Here is a 23,065-nt window from a genome sequence, read left to right as displayed (position 1 = left end):
TTATTTGGCCCAATCTTGGCACTTTATAGATGGGGAGAAACGAGTCCTAGAGTGGACAGAAATCCAACAGGAGGCAGAGCCTAGACTTGGTCTCTAGGTCTAGCCCAAGATTTTCTCTAACACATTAGTTTTTCCTACCTGGAAACATTTGATGCATAATTTTCAAGTTTCGTGGTTTCTCAGGAAGAAAAATAGAGGATTTTCCAAGTTTTTATGCTAGTCTCAAGAATGCAACAAAACTAGGTGGATGTTGAGGGGCCTGGTTGAAGCAATAAAAGGGACACAAAAGCATCACCAGTAAAACAAAGCAGATACACTTTGTTATTTGAAATCAGTAGTTTTATTACAATATGCACTGATACACAATTAGAGAAGGAATGTCCTGACAGTTTCTGAGCATTTCACGGAAAGCAAATGTAACCAGCCAGGCAGTTGAGTCTTCCACATCTTTTCCAAACACAAAGCAAAATCTTTTATCTGTGATAACAAAGGAAAGTAAAGTTTTCTTATTCTTGTCTACAAAACTTCAGTGTCAGAAAACAGTTATTAGGAAGTGGGCTGAGACAGGAAGTATTTCCTTCATGACGTTCCAAATCGTGCCTCCAGACTTCCACCCCGATTATTTTCTGGATGACTTTTTATGACACTATGGATAGTAATGTGTTCAGGGGCTAAATGGGATCTACTTACTATATACCACTACAACTAAAAGGGAAAGATAAGTTAAGAAAATTCAGTCCTGGAAAATGCACAAAGGCAAAGAGAAAATATCTGGGTGTACTGAAGATGAGATGCTCTTTTCACGTAACTCATTTAAAAGGTTACAATTACCATAAACATTTTAACTCCATTAAAGATCGCTGACAAAGACTTCCTCTCTCATCAGCAAAAGGCTCCTGCCTTTACATGAGCTTGGAGGAAAGCATCACACTGTGTGAAAAGAGCCACTAATCCTGGTGAAGCAGATGTCAGACCATCAGGAGTTGCATAGGCTTTTCAGATCCATTTTGTACAAGACACCATGAAATCTTGACCAATTTCGACCTTTCAATAGTTGCAGTAGCAATCAGATGCTTTTATTTCTGTAGCACTCAAACACACAAAAGTACTCTAGGAAAGAAACACTAAAATGGCATTTTGAATAAATTCACATTACATAACTTGGGAACAATAAAGGGAGAAGCCCAAGCATGACTCTAGTATTTCATATAGAAAAGCACTGCAGGAGAAAACTTTGTTTAAAAACATTAAAACTCGAATGAATAGAAATGCACTTTTGGTTAATCTGTGCTGTTTCATATAGAAATCCTATCAGATATTCAATCTACTAGGTGACTCGTTTGGATTTTCATGTCTCACTGTCTTAGTAGAAGAATGTACACTGCTGCCTATACTCACATATATATACATTTACATATATAAAATTCAGATAATGAAAATTTGTTTTAAATACACATACTTAAAACCTGTACCCTAAAAATAAATACATTGGCCTCTAGTAAGCTAATTCTCAAGAGTTCCTTGACAAACCAATCAGAACACAGTTTCTCAACAATGGCATGTGACGAATTAGCCACTCTTTAAATCCATTATCTATCAGTAAATGTGTTAAAATTCAGATGTACAACCGAAATAGCATTCCCAGAATAGAAGATGAGAGAAAATTCTGGCTTTGAAAATAAATGTCTTGGCTTCCTTCATGTTTAGTTCCTACAGATGTCTAGTCTTTGCCTCTGCATTTATCTAGCAGTGGGAGAGCATTTTCCAGTGACAGCATTCTCTTCCACTGATATTACCTTCTAATCAAAGGAGTCAGCTGGCATTTCCTTTGCGGTTTTGTGTAAAGGAACTAATACAACATTGTGTATGTATCTGATATCACTCCCATCATCACAGTGAGTTGTGTGTTTTAATGTAATTTACAATGTGCCGATGTGCCGATACCGCTGAGGTAAGGGAGAAGTAGCCCTGGCATAAAAAAAGTCTCCCAGAAGAACAACACACATAGGACTGGGTGGTGTATCGCTACGTTTTTATGAAGTGACTCAAGACCACTGCCAGAGTGGACAGATTGGATATCTGTCTGATACTGTAGTTCAAACAACAGACTTGATATACTTCCTTTAGAAAGAATGACATTCACAAAATGGAGCTTTACTTTTTTACTTTTACAGTTCCAAAACAATTCTTAGAATGATATAAACCAGACCAAGTTGTTTAATACAGTACAATATTTAACAACCTTGTCATTTGGTTTTGAATACAAGAATTTCAGAGATGTAGGAAATCCATGATAAATAATAGCAAGAATGTTTAATGCCACTGCCTAAATGTTTTAAAAGGAAAATCTATCATAGTTGAAATATAACTTCTAAAAAAGACAATGTTCTATGCACTCACAGTTCCAGATTGCTAACTTTATAAATTAAAGCAAAAGTTATCCATATATAAACAAGGCCTCTTTTTCATTGATTTTGATCTCATTTAAACCTTTAGATATTTCAATCTTCAGATTCCACAAGGTAAGGCTGAATTTATCAGATATAAATAAAATGTTTAAGTCCATGATGTATTGTAGCACTGAGGAAACAAAAACATCAAATATTTACAGACTGGCTACAATACTTTTTTTTTTTTTTAAGTCAAATGTGTATCAACATCAAGCCACACTCTTTTTTTTTTTTTTTAATTTCTCTGGTTGCAAAAAATGGGACAACAGCATTTTTTCTCACTCATCTTTCCTCTCAGTCCTGAAGTCAGAGGCAAGTCCTTAGGTCAAAGGTCTTTTGGGAGGTGGTGGAGGCATGAGCTCTGTGTCTGGGTCCGGATGATGCTTTCGCTTCTGTCCTTGAGAAGCTGCTGCACATCTGTCAATGAACTCGAAGAGCATCTCCTTGGTGACAGGGTTGGAGATACTATTGCACACAGCTGTGGAAAAAGGGAGACACGTGTCTCGTGTGAGGGTTCATGAAGGGAGCTGACTCACCCCAGGGAGATGAGGACGGGAGAGGTTTCCATCCCAACAGGCTAGAACGTTCCATCTTGCCGACGTGGGCGACTTGCTGTGAATTAAACTGTGTGCCTCTCTCTCCAACCCCTGAAATGAGTGCATTGCTGGTGGCTTTTCCGTTTTTGGCAGAGCCACGTGGCTTGTGCGATCTTAGTTCCCAGCCCAGGGATCTATCCCATGTCCCCTGCGTTGGAAGCACTGGATCCCCAGGGAAGCCCCTCTGGTGGTTACATTTTACTGTTAATTCTAGAACAAAATGTTTACGTATTTGGGTTTAAGCCTGTCTTCACCAGTTTTTGATCCTCCCAAACAGTTTGTATTGCATATTGATCTCGCGCAGTGCATCACACTACAGTCCATGTTCATACAGTTTCTAAAGAAAACACACCCTGTGTCCTTCAACCTTTTTCTCTCTCAGAGAGAAGTGCACACTGTCACATGTGTAACACAGCACACTAAGGCTTTGTTGTAGCTGGCAAAGCATATTTTTCTTTATTTTAGTAGCTTGTTTGAAGTAAGGTATTATAACAAAATGACTATTAAATAAAGCACCTTTTCTTATGTGATCAAAACTGTATCTACCTACTTGGTTTTAGAAAAAAAGACATGGGCTTAATTACTCCTCTTTTTTGAAATTAACTCATCCTGTCTGAACACAAATAGTTCTAACAAGAATCTTTTGAATGTATAAAAGTAACTTTTAAGCTGTAAAACTCAAACTGGCAATTTCTTTATTATCTCTTAAGCTTATCATACAACCATCAGCACCTTCACTGACTGAGCACTCTTAAAGTTCACAATCCCATTAACCTTTAATCTTGGTTTGTTGTTGGTTTTTTTCCAATTCCACTTAAAGCTCAATCCAGAGTTGCCTGAAGTAGTAGTTTACCTTATAAAAATAATTAATGCATGCTGTTCCTCATGAAACAAGCTCACTACTCTGAATTCCCAAAGCAATCATACTGTACCCAGAGCACATCCTGAAGATAGCATACCAAATTTTACATTTTTTTTTTTAAGCTTTTCATTGACTTTGTTCTCCATTGTTTGTAAAGCTATTTTAGGAGCTGGAAATTACATTTTCCCCTGCTAATTCTGTCTTTTACCATCTGGCAAACGACGGTTTTTAGCGTCTTGAACAGATCTGCAATTACCGTGGTTTTTGTTGTGGTTGTTGTTCAACAAATTCATCTTGTCCACAGCTCACCTTCTTGCCCTTTACACTGCTCCCCTGGGCGCCTGGCAGGAGCCCACAGGTTGCAAGAGGACTGGAGTCACAGGGCACAGACCTGCCACAAGCCCCCTTTGGTCTGGATGGTCTTCTCCCCTCTGAGCTGAACCGCGAAAGAGGTTCGTTCTAACACCTTATCTCTTTTGGGGGGTTTCATGTACCATCCACTGGGAGGCTGTCATACTCACCCATGGCAGTGTTGTAGGCATTAGGAAAACTTTTATCTGTTCTCTGTCTCATAAAGACCCAGCTGTTGTTCTCGAATTTGCATTCTATAATTTTGTTGTCATACTGTTTTAGCTCTTTTGTCACCTGTTTTAAAAGAGAATTGAGGAAAATATTTAAGTCATTTGACAGGCTCTTGCCTCCATTACGTGACAGATGCATGAGGGGATGCCAAAAACACCTCGGTGGCCCGTCACATGGAGCTCTTTGTTATCTGAAGCGTCTAATCAAGCCCAAGGATGCAGTACTCACTCCCCTGCACACTTGCTGATTAATCTGACATCTTATAAATAGGAGTGAAAACGGCTGCCAATATATAGCAGTTAAAGGAAGCTATGCGGAAACCAGCCACTCCTGAGCCAGAGGCAAATATGTTACCATAGGGACCAGTGCCTCCAATACCGTCTGTGTCCCTCTGGCTTTCAGGAACTGAGTATCTGCAAAGGTTCCAAAAACTTTCAGAAAGGTCCTGCCATCTAAATTCCTACGTCAGAACCTAAGAAATCCCTTTTACTGGTTAAGATAAAAAGTTGCACACAAGAGAGCAGACATTAGGATCTGATTCACACAATGTGCATCCTAAATATTTTGCTTTTTAAGCAGTGATAATTAACCAAACAGCTCATCTTTAGGCTATTTATTTACCCTTTTCATCTCCAAAATGGTATGGATTCAGAGATGAAGCTGGTTTTGATATTAGGTGGTGGATTTTTTTGGCTACTTCACCTCAGATGATTGAATATGGATTACAACTTACTCTATCAAAGCTAACAAGTATCCATGGCAACTGTAGAACCTTTTAAAAGATATTTCATTGGGCTGTGAGGATGGTTTTCATAAATAGGAATCTAAGCTTATCTTTGCAGTTTTCAAATCAAATGCCAGTCATAGTAATATTTTAATTCTGTCCTCATCTTTCACAGCTAACAACTTTTCCTCACAATATGGAAGATTGCAATCAGTTAACTTCATTAGCATTATTTGAAATGCTCTCCTTTTTCTACTCACGTATTCACTACCACCTAGGAATATAAAGGGAAGCAAATTTTTAAAAGATGCTGTCAATTCACAGAACAGGCAGCGCATGTTTTCATAAAAACTTTTAAATTGTAGTCCTTTTCCCTTCTTCAGTATTACAGCTGATTGGACTACTTGCATTTTCAACAAATCTGACAGGACCAACACATTTCAGTGTGCTGGAACCAGACCTACCCAAGAAAATGATGTTCTACTTAGTAAACTTGATAATTCATTCTCAAATATTCATTATTCTAATCAACTCCCCTCCCTCCCTTCTGAGGGATCTACCGATCCTTTCATTTTTGATACATGATCTATATTCAACCTAGGCTACTTACTCAGGTACAGGAACGACTTACATTACACCAGAAGTAGGGTCTAACAGGTAGGTTGCTAAACCTTTCAGATTCTTCATTTTCTAATTTCTTAAGTGGGCAATGGAGTTTCTAAGGCACCGGGACACTGGAGCAATAATAAATGAGTGTCCAACACACAGTAGCCCACCAGTAAAATTCTTAATTGAATATAAAGTCAGGAAATGAAACATTACTTGTAAACTTTAAAAAAAACAAGCTAAGCAAATTCACTAAAGAAACTAAGATGACATGAAAAGATATACTTTGAAAGCACTTGTCAAGGAAATTATATCATACACATTTACAAGAATGGCTTGTTATCAATGTGCAGTCTGTACTTTTACTCACTACTGATCACAGTACATCTTTATCAAATAGCTTATCATTCTTGTGTTCCTAGTATCAGATTTGCTATAAATTATGTGTTGCTCAGTCTGACTATAGCCATTGGGCTGTATTATTAAGTATCTGTTTGTATCTGTCCACATTAACACTCTGGGAAACAGGGCTTTCCAGAAAATGCAGGCACCTGCCACTATGCCAACCTAAATGTATTTCCATGTTCAAAAACAGTACATTGTTGTTCATTCACCACACCAATAATATTCCCAAAATAGACACACTGTCCTCATTTGGTCAAGTAATAAAATATATCTAACTGATAAATGTAATACATCCCATATGTGTACAAAGACAGTTTTCACTAATGGTCAGATCAAAAGAATAATTGGCATACAGGGAAGGAGTTTAATTTTAGTATCTAAATTCTAATTGGTTACTATGACAATAATCATCCTCAGCCAATCATACATTATTATTTACTAAAACAGGATCTGGTTAGGCCTTTTATAATCAGCTCTGCTATCCTGTTTTGAGTTAATGAGAGGTTGCAAAGTAATAAGAATAAAATATTTATAAATCCAGATTTCACATCTGTACCCATAATTACATTGGATTAATGAGATTTATTGGGGTTTTTTTATTGGGGGGAGAAAATACAGTGTATTTTATACTGAAGAAAATAATTTTTTTTTTCTTCTTGTCCATCTTATTGAGTACCACACTTTTGATACCATTTAAATCTACCAATAATCTGGTGTTGAGATAGTCAGATGAAACCAGATCTAGTATCTCTGAAAATTTCAGATTAGCAGGTCAATGGAACAAAGGGCCCAAGACAGAAGAAGACAGAACCACAGCTGTTGTTCTCTGTATTTTTTTCTTTTTTTAAAGAATGTTTTATGCAACATAGTTTAATCTCAAAAACATTATGCTGAGCAAAAAGAGCCTGACATAAAGGAATATATACTGTGTGACTCCTTTATACAAATTTCAAGAACAAACAAAACAAATCTAAACTGTTAAAATAAGAATAATGGTTGCCTGGAGCACAGATACAAGTGGTAAGGGGACTGACAGCATAATAGTAGCATGTAGGAAATTTTAAGTGTGTTGGAAATGTTCTAGAACATCATTAGGGTAGCTGTTACACAGATGAATATATTTTTTCAAAACTCATGAAATTGTTTAGCAAAATTTATGCATTGTATTGCATGTAAATTACACCTCTTTTTCAATAGAATACTTTTTGTAACCTAAATGCTGGCCATGGCACCAGGTCACAAAAGGCAAACCATCGGTGTTGGCTGAACCAACCTGTACAGAGCAGGCAGATGAGTTTCTGTCTCTAACAGTGGAGCGCAAGCCTTTAAAATTTACTGTCCCTGCTCTATGAGAGCTGTTTTGTTATCCAGAGCTGTTTTGTTAGTCTTTCTTTTCTAGAGAGACTACAAAGGGGAGAGGGATTTCTCTGAACTAATTTGCTCTAGAGATACTACAAAATAGCAAATATCCTTAGATTGAGAAGACACCAGTAAGCTGGGTTTTAACTTTTAATTCTGAAATAATTTTAGATCTACAGAAAAGTTGTAAAGATTGTATCAAGAGTTCCAGGATTCCCGTCACCCTGCTTCTTCTAATGTTCATGTTTTGTATATCACAGGACAGTTATCAACTCTGAGAGGTTAACAATGATACAACACCATCAGCTAAACCTGATTCCCACTTCCTCAGCTTTTCCACTAGTCTTTATCTGCTCCAGGGTCCAGTCCAGGAAACTGCACTGCACTTAGCTGCCATGTCTACGTAGTCTCTTCTGACCTGTGGCAGCTTCTCAGGCCTTTCCTGACACACTTGAAGACTGCCAGTCAGGTATTTTGTAGAATGTTCCTCAGTCTGTGAGTTTCTGATGTTTTCTCATGATCAGACTGAGGTTATAAATTTTGGGAAAGAATGCCAGAGACGACGTACACTTCTCATTATATAATATCTAGGGGATAGATAAGATCTTAGGCTTCCCAAGAGGTTCCCGCCCGGCAACACAGGAGATGCAAGAGATGCAGGTTCGATCCCTCGGTTGGGAAGATCCCCTGGAGTAGGAAACAGCAACCCTCTCTAGTATTCTTTGCCTGGAAAATTCCATGGATGGAGGAGTCTGGTGGGCCATAGTCCATGGGGTCACAACATGATTCCTTACTGGTCCTGATCACTTGGTGAAGAAGGTACCAGCCAGGTTTCTTTACTGTAAAGCTAGCATACTCTATTAGTTATGAGGCACTAGGTCTAGCCCTGATCAAAGATAAGGGAATTCAGCCACTTGCTTGAAGGAAGGGTATCATCTAAGAATATGTGGACACTTATTAAAAGTATCACAGAAATCAATACATTTCCTAGGAGAGAGACTTTCAGGCTATACAAATATCCCTTTTCTTCTTAAAAGTTTCACTCACTAATTGTAGCATTCATCCAGGAATCATGCCTACGGCAATTATTACTGTGGTATTCTAATGGAATTTTTTACTTTCTCCATTCCTTATACACTTATTATCTGGATGTCTTCTGTAAGGAAGATTTGCTCTTCTCCCTCATTTATTTATTTGCTTATTTGTATCGGTAAGAACTCATGGATATTTATTTTATTCTTTGGCATATCATGAACTATTTTCACTTCATTTTCTTGCTCAAATTGTTCTGGTTTTGGCCACTGGGAACTCAGTCAAGTTGGCTGCTGTGTCCTTTTAACTTGCTTCCACTTTTACTTACGTAGTTTTAGTGTTTAGTCCCTGGCAACACAAGATACCACTCCAGTCTCATCTTTTATTTTCTTTGCCTCAGCTCTAGAGTTAGCCATGAATCAGTCAGCTCTAAAATCATCCTCTACCAGGATTTTATAAGAAAAAATTTACTCTTCAATAGTCCAGACTATGCTAAAAAAGTATTAACACACACCACTTGCTTTGGTCAGAATTTAAAATTACTGAGAAAAAGAGAGGTAGGAGGAACAGAGAAGTGAGTGTGAGAGAAAAAGAGTAACAGTGAGATATTCATATTAGAGTGAATAATATGAATATGAATATATGTTCATACTTAGACCTTTCCACCCCACCTTTTGTGAACTGCTATCTGGAGCTAAACTAAGTTGACCACTGGTTCTTTTCTGCACTTAAAATTCTACTCAAGCTCTAACTCTGTAGTGTGACAGAAGGTGAATTTTTAAAACATATTGCAAGGAGATGAAATCAAAGATCTTATTTCCATGTATGCAACTTTGGTATCTAATACTTATGAATGAAGGCAGAGAAAATAAAACAGCAAAGAAATCGAAATGGAATTATAAAAGTTTTCCTTGTGATTTCAGAACAAGACAATCAGCTTAAATCTGAATCATCAGACAATCTTTTACAACTACTACCTTATAGTAGGGCCTTGATATATTGCTTTTAGAAAGTGCATCCATCTATCAGAGGAAATAAAACTCTTGACAAGTTACCCTTCCTAAAAATATGCTACACTTAGCCACTTAAAAAAAAAGTTCCTCCATTAAAATCAATTTGTGTTTGTACTTCTATAATGAAGGACTACTGGGTAAATAACACACCTCACATTTGCTAAGTTAGAAACACAGTAACAGGAAGTCTCTCTCATGAATAGCAGGGTCTTCAAGCCCTCCAATCTGGAGTTCAGCTAATGAAAGTAGCCAATAAAAAGAAAGCAGCTAGAACTCAGTCTTATTTTTCCCATGGCAGACAAGTCCAGGGTATGAAATCACCACTAAACTACAGATTACTACCTCTTCATAAAATTATAGTTAGTCACAGTTACTATTCAAAATATAATAAATCTTCATATAAAATAACTGGGCAGATAAAACAGCATGTTAATAGTGATTATTAGTAGTTAGGAAGGGCTTATTTTCTTCTCTGTGCTTGGCTGTATTGTCCAAACTTTCTACATAATGCATGCTTAACTTTCATAATTTTTCATGAAAAATTCCTAAAATAAACTGTTTCATAAAAGATGGTAAACATGAGATTGTTTTTAATGTAGAAAAAATGTCAATAAAAAAAGAAGTAAATCAAATTATGTCATCCCCTTATCAGGTGCTTCCCATTACAGAGCACTAAATGACACTGCCCCTGTTTATCTTTCTAGCTGTCATAAATTATCTTAGAGCATCCCACAACTTTTCCTCTACCTTGTTTATCATTATCTGATTATTTGTTTAATATCTGTCCACCACCATGGTTAATAATTACTGTATACTTACTAGGTGCAGGGTACTTTCTAAGTGCTTTACATGGATTCATTTATTTAACCCTCACAACAACTCTAGGAAGTATCACCCCTGTTTTTAAGGATAGGGAAGCAAAGGCAGAGAGGAGTTAAGCAATTTGATTAGAGACTCACAGTCAGTAAGAAGCAGAGAAACATTGCATCCCTATTAGGTTTTATGCCAATCTCAAAGGTTTTTACTCCATCTCTGTTAGGTTTTCATCCCAATCCCAAAGAAAGGCAATGGCGAAGAATGTTCAAACTACCACACAATTGCACTCATCTCACATGGTAGCAAAGTAATGCTCAAAATTCTCCAAATGAGGCTTCAACAGTATGTGAATTGAGAACTTTCAGATGTTCAAGCTGGATCCAGAAAAGGCAGAGGAAGCAGAGATCAAATTACCAACATCTGCTGGATCACAGAAAAAGCAAGAGAGTTCCAGAAAAACATTTACTTCTGCTTCACTGACTACACTAAAGCTCTTGACTGTGTGGATCAAAACAACCTGTGTAAAATTCTTCAAGAGATGGGAATAACAGACCACCTGACCTGCCTCCTGAGAAATCTGTATGCAAGTCAAGAAGCAACAGTTAGAACCAGACATGGAACAACGGACTGGTTCCAAATTGGGAAAGGAGTATGTCAAGGCTATATATTGTCACCCTGCTTATTTAACTTATATGCAGAGAACATCATGTGAAATGCTGGACTGGATGAAGAACAAGCTGGAATCAAGACTGCAGGGAGAATTATCAATAAGCTCAGATATGCAGATGACATCACCCTTATGGCAGGAAGCAAAAAGGAACTAAAGAGCCTCTTGATGAAAGTGAAAGAGAAGAGCAAAAAAGCTGGCTTAAAACTCAACATTCAAAAAATGAAGATCATGGCATCCTGTCCCATCACTTCATGGCAAATAGATGGGAAAACAGTGGAAACAGTGACAGACTTTATTTTCTTGGGCTCCAAAATCACTGCAGATTGTGACTGCAGCCATAAAATCTAAAGACGCTTGCTCCCTGGAAGAAAAGCTATGACCAACCTAGACAGCATATTAAAAAGCAGAGACATTACTTTACCAACAAAGGTATATATAGTCAAAGCCATCTATGGTTTTTCCAGTAGTCATGTATGGATGTGAGAGTTGGACCATAAAGAAATCTGAGTGCCGAAGAAGTGATGCTACTGAACTGTGGTGCTGGAGAAGACTCTTGAGAGTCCCGTGCACTGCAAGGAGATCCAATCAGTCCATCCTAAAGGAAATTAGTCCTGAATACTGGCAGAGGAAGAACTGATGCTGAAGTTGAAGTTCCAATACATTGGCCACCTGGTGCAAAGCGCTGACTAACTGGAAAAGACCCTGATGCTGGGAAAGATTGAAGGCAGGAGGAGAAATGGACGAGAGAATGAGATGGTTTGATGGCATCACCGACTCGATGGACATGAGTTTGAACAAGCTCTGGGAGATAGTGATGGACAGGGAAGCTTGGCATGCTGCAATTCATGGGGTCGCAAAGAGTCGGACACGACTGAACAACTGAACTGATGAGGTTTTACAATCTGAACATGAATCTAATGAGGTTTCAGATGTAGACACTGAAGCCCAGAGTATTTAAGTAACTTGTATAAGGATACAAGTTGTATTGAAATTCAAATCCTTGGCCTCTGTCAGTCAAAAACCTGTGATTTCCTTTCCCCTAAGAATCTAGCCTCCAGGCTGAAAACGTATTACAGGAGGCAAAGGTAGACTATACTTGAGAGAGATTTTACTTCTTGTGTAATAAACTGTAATTTAAAAGTAGTCATTTCCAAGGATTACATTCCACTTGGGAGAGCCTGTGGGTGGGAGGCAAAGTGATGTGTGACAGACGAAGGGCAGGAGAACATAACATGTTGGTTTGAACCAGTCACGATGTCTATTAAGTTTCTTTTTTCTGCACTTTCCAAACGCCCGCCATGTTGACCTGCATCAGTCTCTGCTGTTTGCTATTCTGGTTGCGTGAGCACGAACCACAAATCATAGCAAATTGCAGAATTTCTCAATCATTAAGAATTTACAATAGGTTAATTTTAAAATGGGCTGTACTTCACAGCTGCAAAGCTTTTGTCTGATTTCTCGACCAAATGAGAAGCCATTATTGGACTGAAGACCTTTCCATGGGCATGACCAGTCAAAGGAAAAGGTCATGTGCACGGAACAGGCAGTTCTGCCAGGTAAGGTGAGGTAACGGTAACGGTTCACTAAACAGAGAGCCACACTCTATGGCACAATATATCGCTCTGTTTAACACCAAGCATGATGAGAATTTATAAGTAGATCATGGGTTCAGTGCATGCTTGGGATAGTAAAAATGATACAAAACCAAGGAAAGCTTCACAAGCTACTGGCATACCTCAGTTTACTGCTCTTTGCTTTATTTCACTTCATAGATACTGCATCTTTTTTTTTTTTTTTTAACAAATTAAAGGTTTGTAGCAACACTGTTTTGTCAGATGCTGGTTAGCATTTTTTAGCAAAGTATTTTTAAATTAAGGTATGTATATGTTTTTGGACATAATGCTATTACTGAACACTCATTGAAGGTGAAAGTCACTCAGTCATGTCCGACTCTTTGAGACCCCACAGAATTCTCCAGGCCAGAATACTAGAGTGAGTAGCCTTTCCCTTCTTCAGGGGATCTTCCCAATCCAGGGATTGAACCCACATCTCCTGCATTGCAGGGGGATTCTTTACCAACTGAGCTGTCAGGGAAGCCTACTGAATACTTAATAGACTATAGTTTAGAGTCAACATAACTTTTATATACATTAAGCAACCAAAAAATTCATGTGACTTGCTTTATTGCGATTATTTAGGTGGTCTGGAACCAAACACCAGTATCTCCAAGGTCTGCCTGGATCATTAATGTGAGGAGACTAAAATCCAATATGCATGTCTAACAACTTTTTCTTACTAAATAGTTATAAGTATGATGACAGACTTAACTGAAGGTGCTTGTTTTTTAAGATGTCTTTCTCACAGCTAGTGCAAATAATGAATAAAGTATATTTGTCAGACTGAGTTTGATTAATGGTCCGTCTACTGGCAGTAACAAACACCTAACTTAAAATCATGTTAATGGTCATTAAATATCCATGCTTTACAAAGTTCACAATACACTGGATCTTATGTTTGAGTTAGGAAAGTCACTAAAATGTCAATGCTAAATCCAATTTACTTCATTGAGTCCTCCATTTACTTTCCAAGGACTTGCTAATGATTTGGACCCAATAATGGTCATTTTTCATTCTGTAGCAATGCAGGATGATTACATATAACTTTATCTCTTTCCTCTCACCCAAATTTTTAAACCAAACTATTCAACTCTGCCCATTTTATGAGACCTCATGAGAACTGTCCTCCAGCTTAGATCAATGTAGCATGTGGCAATAAATCAAAATGCTACCATAATAAGTAAAGATTTCCTTCCTGTTCTGCTTACTACTTAGAGAGAAAGAGAGAGGGGGAAAAAAAGGCTGACATTCTTCCCCTTTGACTATCTTCCAGAATAAACTCTTGTTTTAAAATGGCCTGATTTGCTCTAGCATCAATAATAGGCACCGAAGTCCACAGACCCATGACGCCTGTGAATCTCTAGCTCGGAGACAAAGAACTCCTTAGTTTAGTGATAATGCTCTGTGGTGACTGGGACCCATCTGAGCAAACGAAGTTTCCAAAATTCCATTCTTACAAGTTGGTGCCTCAAGTCAGGGCAGACTCTCATTGAGACTCTCCAACCACAGTAACTGTAACTTGGCCATACACGCTGCATTCTGCTTTTATATATGCTTTCTCAACAACTGTATTTCTTCTTCTTTGAGAAAGAAATCCTGGAATTACTGACAAACATTATACAAACACAGAGTGACAATATACTGCTCTGAACCCTAGAGTTCTATTTTGTATCTCTATATACCCTCTGAATGACATTCACAATGAATTTATTTAAATCTGCTTCATCAGCTCCAGGTATTGGAAATATCAGAAACCATTCAAAAGTTGAAAGTTTGAAAACAGTTAATATAAATTGTTACAGTCCTTAAACACCTTCCACAAAAAAAAAAATCTTTGTTTCCCCCCTAAAACATACTACAAATATCTTTCATAAAATCCAGTATTTTGGAGTTAATAGCAAACTTGGAGATCATCAAATATCCAAGTACTAAAGTGCATTCCATACTATCTCTATGAATTAATATATTTTTATGAGTGTGAACAGTCATGCTTTGAGGTGGTTATAAAACCAGCAGAAAAAGCGAATTCATTACTTTGGTAACTTGCACTCAAGACTAATTTAATACTCTTACCCAAGATACTATTTTTTTTTTAATTAATTTTTATTTGAGTATAGTTGTGGCTTCCCTGGTGGCTCAGTGGTAAAGAATCTGCCTGAAATGTAGGAGACCCGGGTTCGATTCCTGGGTCAGGAAGATCCCCTGGAGGATGGCGTGGCAACACACTCTAGTACTCTTGCCTAGAGAATCCCATGGAAAGAAGAGCCTGGCAGGATGCAGTCCCTAGGGTGGCATAGAGTTGGACATGACTAAAGTGACTAAGCAGCAGCAGTTTCTGAAGTATAGCAACTAAGACATTTATTTTCATTTGGAGATATTTACTTTTAAAATTATTGACAGATTCTTTTCCTTCATGAGGAAAGGAAAGGGAGAGAACAAATAGTTTTTGAATACCTGACTTTGCAGTCAGCACTTTATGCACATTAGAAGGAAATGGCGACCCAGTCCACAATTTTTTTTTTAGCAACACAGGTATATTTTATTTTACATTTTATTAGCAGACAGATGGGCAGAAGAAGACAAAAATAAACCACTAAAGGGGAAGTCGAACACAAAATGCCTTAGATAATCTTTTCTCCTAAGTTAAACTGAAGAAAAACATCTGTAATTTCAGCTAAGAAAACTATTAAAGTCAGGTGTGTCCTGCTGGTTTCAGAAGAGTTGAAAATTTCATCTGAATCTTTGTAAATGTAAACCTTTTTAAAAATTAGGATGGGCGTGGGGTGGGGTGGAAAGTTAATTTTCAGTGGAAAACTACACATTTTCCCCTTCAATCACTTATTATGTATTTTCCAAACATAAGGAAATCAGCAAATAATTACTGGGAAAGAAGGGACTACAAAAAAGTCTGGCTGACAGAAAAGAACTCTGGAATGATGTGAAATCAAAGTGGGGAAGACTGTGAGAAGCAACAACAGAGTCCTGATGGTATACTCTGTCCACCCAACCTCAAAATACACAGACGTGAAGAGCATCCAGATGCCTCTGCTAGGATCAGAAGGAATGTCAAATTGTAGGGTGTTTTCTGAATTCATGTTACACCAAACAGCACAACTGTACTCACAAGGTTGAGGCCTGAGCCTGAGACCTCCACTCCCAAAAGCAATCACGTGCTCAATGTCTCCTGCATTTTGTGTTCTTGGGACAGAGCTCTGGAACCAGAATCTGAGTTTCACAAGTTAGTCTGAACTATCCGCCACCTCTTAGGAAATCAACATACAGCCCAGTCTTTTCTGGAACTAACTGTACTCTCATCAGAGGCAAACCTAGCCCTCAAAAGTAAAACCCCAAAAGGCTGAGAGGTACCATCTCCACCTGGCTCTCTGGCTCCCCGCCACTCCAATATTCTTGCCTGGGAAATCCCATGGACAGAAGAGTCTGGCAGGCTGCAGTCGGTGGCGTCACAGAGTCGGATACAACTTGGTGACTAAACAACAACAAGGATCAGAAAGTTTAGCTAATTCTCTCAAGGCTGTTTTGAGATCTGGAGCTCTGCATCATACTGTCTCTTGGAAATATCTAGAAAATTCAACATGCTGGAGGAAAAGGAAAATTTTATTGTTGTTCACTCCTAATCCAGAAAGTACTGAACAGCTAAACCAAAGAGCTAATGGAGTATACTTTGCAATCACCACAAACTACAGGGGACAGTGGATTCCTTTAGGTCACATTAAGTTTATTGTAATACAATCTTCTAAAACAGATATGATTAAAAAAAACACAGGCTACATGTGAGAAAAACAAACAAAAATGAGCAAACAGACAAAAAATTCACTAGCCTCCAGCGCCACGGGCTGGTTAATAGTAGTGTGGAGAAACAGAGGCCTGGAAACAAGTTACCAGGAAAATCTCTAAAGTGGTGGGGGAAGACGTGGAGAAGGAGACAAAGGAAGTTCTCAGTGTCCTAAACCACTTCTATGAAATGAAGATAAAGTTCTTTTCAGCTGAGTAATATACAACAGAGAAGGATCTCAGTGGTAATTAGAGCTAAATTTTTAGGAGGCTCCAGTGACTGGAGGGTCACATGATTTCTGTCATGTGATTTTCAGTCTTTTCTGTCATGGCAACTGGTTTATCTGCTTTTATTTTCCCACCTTGGAGGGGTGGTGTGGATCTTTGCAAAGAATTATGCATGTATGTAAAATTCACAAAAATACTATTATGTAAAGATTTCTACATTTAGAAGGATCTGATTGCCTGATTTTGGGGAGATCAGCATTCACAACTCCTGAAGGTTACGTTTGGAACCAGATTCAAGTTCTCATTTAGTTTCCTCCCTCCTCGACTCCCACATTCCCTTAGGTTTTTGTTCTCATCTGGTCCTGATGAGGACAGTGGCAATGTCTCCTCATGGGAATAAAGGACGAAAATCAAAATTACCCAGGCAATCCTCCCCCTACCGTACGCATGCATACTTGTCTTTGCACATTCACCACTCAACTGCTCTTATCAAGCCTCCAGAGAGTCTATTCTGAATAAGGTGGCTGTGATTGCCTGCTAGGAAGGAAATTATTCTCTGGGCTGTAGCACTAAATTACCTGGAATTAAGTATGAAGATACAAGGTAGGTGGCTTTTTACCTTTCTTCTAACAGGTACCTAGCACAATCTTGGTGCTTAATAAAAATAATACATCAGGTATGTGGCATGCTTGGTGGGAATGCTTTTAAATCATGTTACAAGACGTCCTCACAGTACTGTGCCTCCCTCTAATTCTAAGTCAGCTCAGCCCTGCGACTACAGAAATCACTGAGCAAGTCTCCGACAATGCTCCTCTCACCAGTGCCAACCTGTGCTGTTGCCAACTTTTAGGCCAGGACACCTGCCACCCTGAGTGTCTGTGGCTTCCACTGTGATGTTTCATTGTGCCAGAAGCATGCTTGCTACTTGAGGGTCTGATCTGGCCAAATGACAATACAGGAAGGATGGCTGTCTGGGGGTTTAATTCATAAGTGGAATGTTGGAAAGTAACAAGCTGAGAACACTCCACCGCTTGCTTTGCGTGCCAGCTGCCACAGAAGAAGGGTGATTGCCTCCTGATCCTGTCTGTGGCTGGAGGCTCCAAATTACCACCGCTTTAACTGTCCTGCTACCACACTTCAGGTGTTACCACTTCTCTTCCATTTTTGCTTTTGAAATGTTCCAGGAACAACAGAACCCCATCCATCTAATTGGTGCCAAAGTATAGTCATGCTTCCCCCACTATGGGGTTCAGTGGACAGTCCTGTCCTCTTCTGGCCTTAGGAAAGGGTCGGGGTGGGGACAGTAAGTCCCTGTTTTACCACTCACACAGCAGAGTCTGGAGTTTCCCCAGCAGATGAATGCTGTGTAGCCCAATCCAAAGTCTGCTGACTGCAGAGCAAACAGCTGAATTTAACCCCAAATTAACCATGAAATATGAACTCTGGGTTAAACAGGTTGGCAGCAATTTGGTAAATTAGGGAAAGCGGCAGAGTGAACTTCTGGAATTTTTTATTTTTAATCTGACATTAAAAGGAAAAGTTACTCATTCTTAGTTTTATTTCTTTTTGCCCACTCCTCCATCCGCCCACCCCGTTTTATTTTCCTTAAATAACTTTTTAGAAATCAAAATCCAGCAGAGAACAATTATGTTAATAATGCTGGGAAATTTGTTTGCTTTGTTAAATTGGGCTTCAAAAGCACTTCAACTTACATTTGTGATCACAAGTAATGCCTGTTCTTATATCCATTTAAAATGTTTACTCTATTACAGCTTGTTATAAATGTGAGTCTCAGATGCAGCACCATGGCTGCTCATTTTCCAGACCACAATTTTATGATAATCATATGAAATGTATTCATGTATCAACAGCCCTGCCTAACAGTGCCCCAAATGGGGTTGTTTGCAAGACTGTGTTTCCAAGAGACACACAGTTCTGTGCTCCAGGACATTAAGAAACTGCTACAAGCAGAAAGCCCTCTATTTGACTATTTTAACTGAGTTTGTAACATAAACTCTTTTGCTACACTTAGCTCAGTTTAACTATTATGATCTCAGAAAATAGGTGAGCTCCAACAAGAAAACTGACCCTAAATACCCGCACATGATGGGATAAATGGGTTCAGTTACTCTTATTTTATGCTTAGAGTCTCTTTCTGAGCCACCTTCAAGTGCCAGAGGTGATGGACTGCAGAATTCTTCTGTACTTGATGTTCCCCTACTGTACACAGTGATGAAAAGCTATGTGGAAGATACTTTTTGTCACCCTGGCATCTCATAAAGAAGTAAGAGAACACTTGTAAGATATGCAGATCCAAGAACTAAAAACAAAAAATGGGTCCAGAGGGTCCCCTCACTTTCCAGTATTGGTTTCTCCACATACTCACACCCTCCTCACTTTTGTGACAAGTAGCCCATATAACTGCCTAGTTCTAGGGGTTATGATCTCAAGTTTTTCAACTCAGCATTTTTTTAGGCTCTATTAAACAGGTATTAGGCCAAGTGCTTTTATGCTCCTTGTATGCGTGCTAAGTCACTTTAGTCGTGTTGACTCTGTGCAATCCCATGGACTGTAGCCCACCAGGCACCTCTGTCCATGGGATTCTTTAGGCAAGAATACTGGAGTGGGTTGCCATGTCTTCCTCCAGGGGATCTTCCCAACCCTGGGACTGAACCCATGTCTCTTACATCTCCTGCATTAGCAGGCAAGTTCTTTACCACTAGCACCACCTGGGAAGGCCTTTTCGCTCATTATTTCATTCATAACATGTCTCCACATGCAGTGGATCATCGCAGGCATGTATGGCAGAAAGTAGGATAATGTGGAAATAAGCCATATATTATTGTTTGCTTCATTCTTGTTTCTCCTGCTAGGACCACCTCTCTGAATTAATAACAGGTTTGTGCAAATGCTTAATCTACCTTAAGACAATTCACTTTTTACAGCCGAGTGCTTTAGAAAGAGTACCAAGTCCAGAATCTTGGCTAGAAGGGAGCATAAGAGCTCACCTAAGCCTCTTCTCTTTTTAGACTGAAAACAATGAGGTTCACAGAAAGCCTGCAATTTGTCCAAAGTATATGGTTCTGTAGGGGCAGAGTCAGAATAAGGGTCCGGACTCCCTGCATTTCAGTCTTGCCTACTGACCCTGTGGTCTACAAGGCAACCCTTCACCAGTAAACTAGATAACTTAGCAGGTCAAATTTTTACTTGCAGTCACATAAGTTTCACCAAAGAGGAGGAAAATGTCTTACCCAGCTTATCTAATATAATAAAAAATAATTTATATCTCAACCTACTATGGACACACACACACAAACACATCTCATAAAACAATTTATATCCTGATGTGGTAAACTTTGCTGTTTTTCCTTCTATTTCATTCCATTTCATGAAAACCAAAACCGAAACTGGTTGAGATCCATGTAACTTATCTCAAGACCAAGCACCAAAGTTAGGAAAAACTTCACAGAGTATATTAAGAAAATAATAAATTAATTTCAAACAACTAACAAGGAAGTTAAGGGAGGCATTTTACCATTTCTGGTCTTGAAGTATATGAAAAATGGAGGAGGACAACTCTCAGCATAGCAAATTAAACCCCACTTTAAGGCTCCTTCACCTTTCCCACGTCCTCTCCTTTCCTAGAGTGATACCCCTTGGAGAAGCTGCCCTGCGCCAGGCAAATGCTCTCGCCCATCTCTCCCATGGCCCCTCGGCACAACATGCTGGCCTAGAAGTGCTGAGGCTTGACTTTAATAATTTCAGATGACATTTCCTTAGAGAATTGAGTTTATTCTGTCAACTCCTGAAATATCACGTGATTTATTATTTCAGAATATAATTTCTTCCTTCTGTTTTATGTTCCCCTTCATTATATGGTAAGCTCCTTGAGCAAACAAAACAAGGGTCCTTGTTTCGTTCAGTACCAGAGCTCACTGCACACATAAAAAGTGCTCAATAAATGTTAAGGGGAAAAAAAAAAAGAAGAAGAAGAAAGTTGATATGCATTATACAAAGAATTTATAGAAATGACATCAGATTTTGAAATATTTCAGCTGTTATTAAATGATTTTCATCTCTTGGACTGATCAGGCTCTCACGTCATCTTTGCTTCCCCTCTGGCTAACCACCTCACTTTAATAACAGAATTACTTTCTCTGGGAAGCTTGCTCTGACTCCACAGACTCTCTGCTTCATTGATATGCTCTCACAGTACCTTATTCTTCCTCTTATCTTAGAAAAATAGCCTACTGAATTCTCTACATGTAAGACTTGACAGTAAGCTCCATCAGGATGGTGCTTTAATACAATGCCTCTCATGCTGTATGTCCTCCATTGAAAATTTTGCATGCAAACATGCATGAAAAGTTCTGTACTTCTGAGCTGAAAACCAAACCAAACCAAAATTTTATAAACCCAACTTAATGACCTAATCCTATGCTGCTGCTGCTGCTAAGTACCGCTTCAGTCGTGTCCAACTCTGTGCGACCCCATAGACGGCAGCCCACCAGTATATGGATCAATCACAGCTTTCTGAGTAGAAGTTCCTTTAAACCATGCTGCCACATAAAATTAGGCTTCTCCTTTGTGGCTGTGGGTACAATTTCTAGTGAAAGAAGAAATAGGATGTCAGCTATTGAAGAGAACTGAAGGGGGAAACAGGAAGGAGAAAATAAGCAAACACAACATCTACCATGCATTTTCGTGTCAGATGGAAAATAAACACACAAAATAGTTAAGGCATCCCATTGTATCATATTCACTATAAACCACAATTTTCTGCTTCCTAAAATATGAAAGATGATTATGCATCCACCCAGTATTTATCAATATCGTTTACAGTAGGAAAAAAGATGAATGTATCATTCCTTTTTGTATCAAATATACAAGTAGGAGAAGCACAAGAAAAATACACGGTGTAAATATGCAAATTTTAAATAAGTAATTCATTTACATAGCTAAAGAGGACAGTCAAAAAGCTAGTTTAAAATTCAACATTCAAAAAACTATGATTATGGTATCTAGTATCATCACTTCATGGGAAGTAGGAAAACAATGGAAACAGTAACAGATTTTATTGTCTTGGGCTCCAAAATCACTGCAGATGGTAACTGCAGCCATGAAATTAAAAGATGCTTGCTCCTTGGAAGAAAAGCTATGACAAACCCAAACAGTGTATTACAAAGCAGGGACATCATTTTGCCAACAAAGGTCCATATAGTCAAAGCTATGGTTTTTCCAGCAGTCATGTATGGATGTAAGAGTTGGACTATAAAGAAAGCTGAGCTCCAAAGAATTGAGGCTTTTGAACTGTGGTGCTGGAGAAGACCCCTGAGAGTCCATCCTAAAGGAAATCAACCCTGAATATTCATTGGAAAGACTGATGTTGAAGCTGAAGCTCCAATACACTGGCCACATGATGAGAAGCACTGATTCACTGAAAAAGACCCTGATGCTGGGAAAGACTGAGGGCATGAGGAGAAGGAGACAACAGAGGACGAGGTGGTTGGATGGCATCCTCAACTCAATGGACAGGAGTATGAGCAAACTCCGGGAGATAGTGAAGGACAGGAAAACTTGGCATGCTGCAGTCCATGGAGTCTCAAAGAATTGGATACAACTTAGCGACTGAACAACAACAACTGACAGGAACTCAAATATCTTTATACACATTAGCCCTTCACATTCTCATGAGTTGGTTTTACAAAATTCCTATTTTAAACAGTGACTTAGGACCCATGTAAATAAGGATAAATTCAAAATAGTTCCTGCCTTCCTGTCTGCCACTCAAAACTGAGCCTAGATTTCTTCCTTAAAATAATTTTCCATAATAAATCTTAAGTAAGATCTCCATAAAAAGTTCCTATAGAGAACAGACTTATGGACACTTTTTTTCTGTGTTTGGGGGGTGTGTGTGTGCACATACAGTTATGTACATGATAGGTATGTTTATGATGTGTGTATACATTTTTTTTTCAGACTTTAAATATTAAATCCAGAGTTTTTAGAAAGCATGTAGCTGATATTTGGATATTAAAAAAAAAACAACTAAAACAGAGACGGAATAATAAATCAAACCTTGCAACTGAGGCTAGGAACAGAAGGCTCTTTTGTCATTTTTGAACCTTCCAAGGCCTAAAGATAAACAAACTTCAGCCCTCAATTCCTGTGTTTGGGGCCACATCTAACACCTGCCCTGCAGAATGAGGAGGAATACCTCATCAGACCACCGTCTGTCACGTGAGCATTGCTGAGCTTCTCAGAGCAGATCCAGTGCTTTCAAGAAAGATAGTATGGTTGCAGCATCTCCTAGA

The 23,065-nt window shown here is 38.7% G+C and overlaps 1 protein-coding gene across 1 annotated transcript in view; it reads right to left on the bottom strand.

The window, feature by feature from the left end:
- Window positions 1-321: 321 nt before the first annotated feature.
- Window positions 322-23,065, bottom strand: part of RNGTT (RNA guanylyltransferase and 5'-phosphatase) — a 241,443-nt gene continuing 218,699 nt past the window's right edge. The window contains exons 15-16 of the mRNA XM_040238814.1: window positions 4,430-4,553; window positions 322-2,928 (exon numbers count right to left, since the gene is read on the bottom strand). Of these exons, the coding sequence (XP_040094748.1) occupies window positions 2,771-2,928; window positions 4,430-4,553 (282 nt within the window). The 3' untranslated portion in view covers window positions 322-2,770. The remainder of the gene's footprint in view (window positions 2,929-4,429; window positions 4,554-23,065) is intronic.

The sequence above is a fragment of the Oryx dammah genome, unplaced genomic scaffold (assembly GCF_014754425.2).
Source record: "Oryx dammah isolate SB20612 unplaced genomic scaffold, SCBI_Odam_1.1 HiC_scaffold_4, whole genome shotgun sequence".
NCBI lineage: Eukaryota > Metazoa > Chordata > Mammalia > Artiodactyla > Bovidae > Oryx > Oryx dammah.
This window is presented reverse-complemented; position numbering and strand designations above follow the sequence as displayed.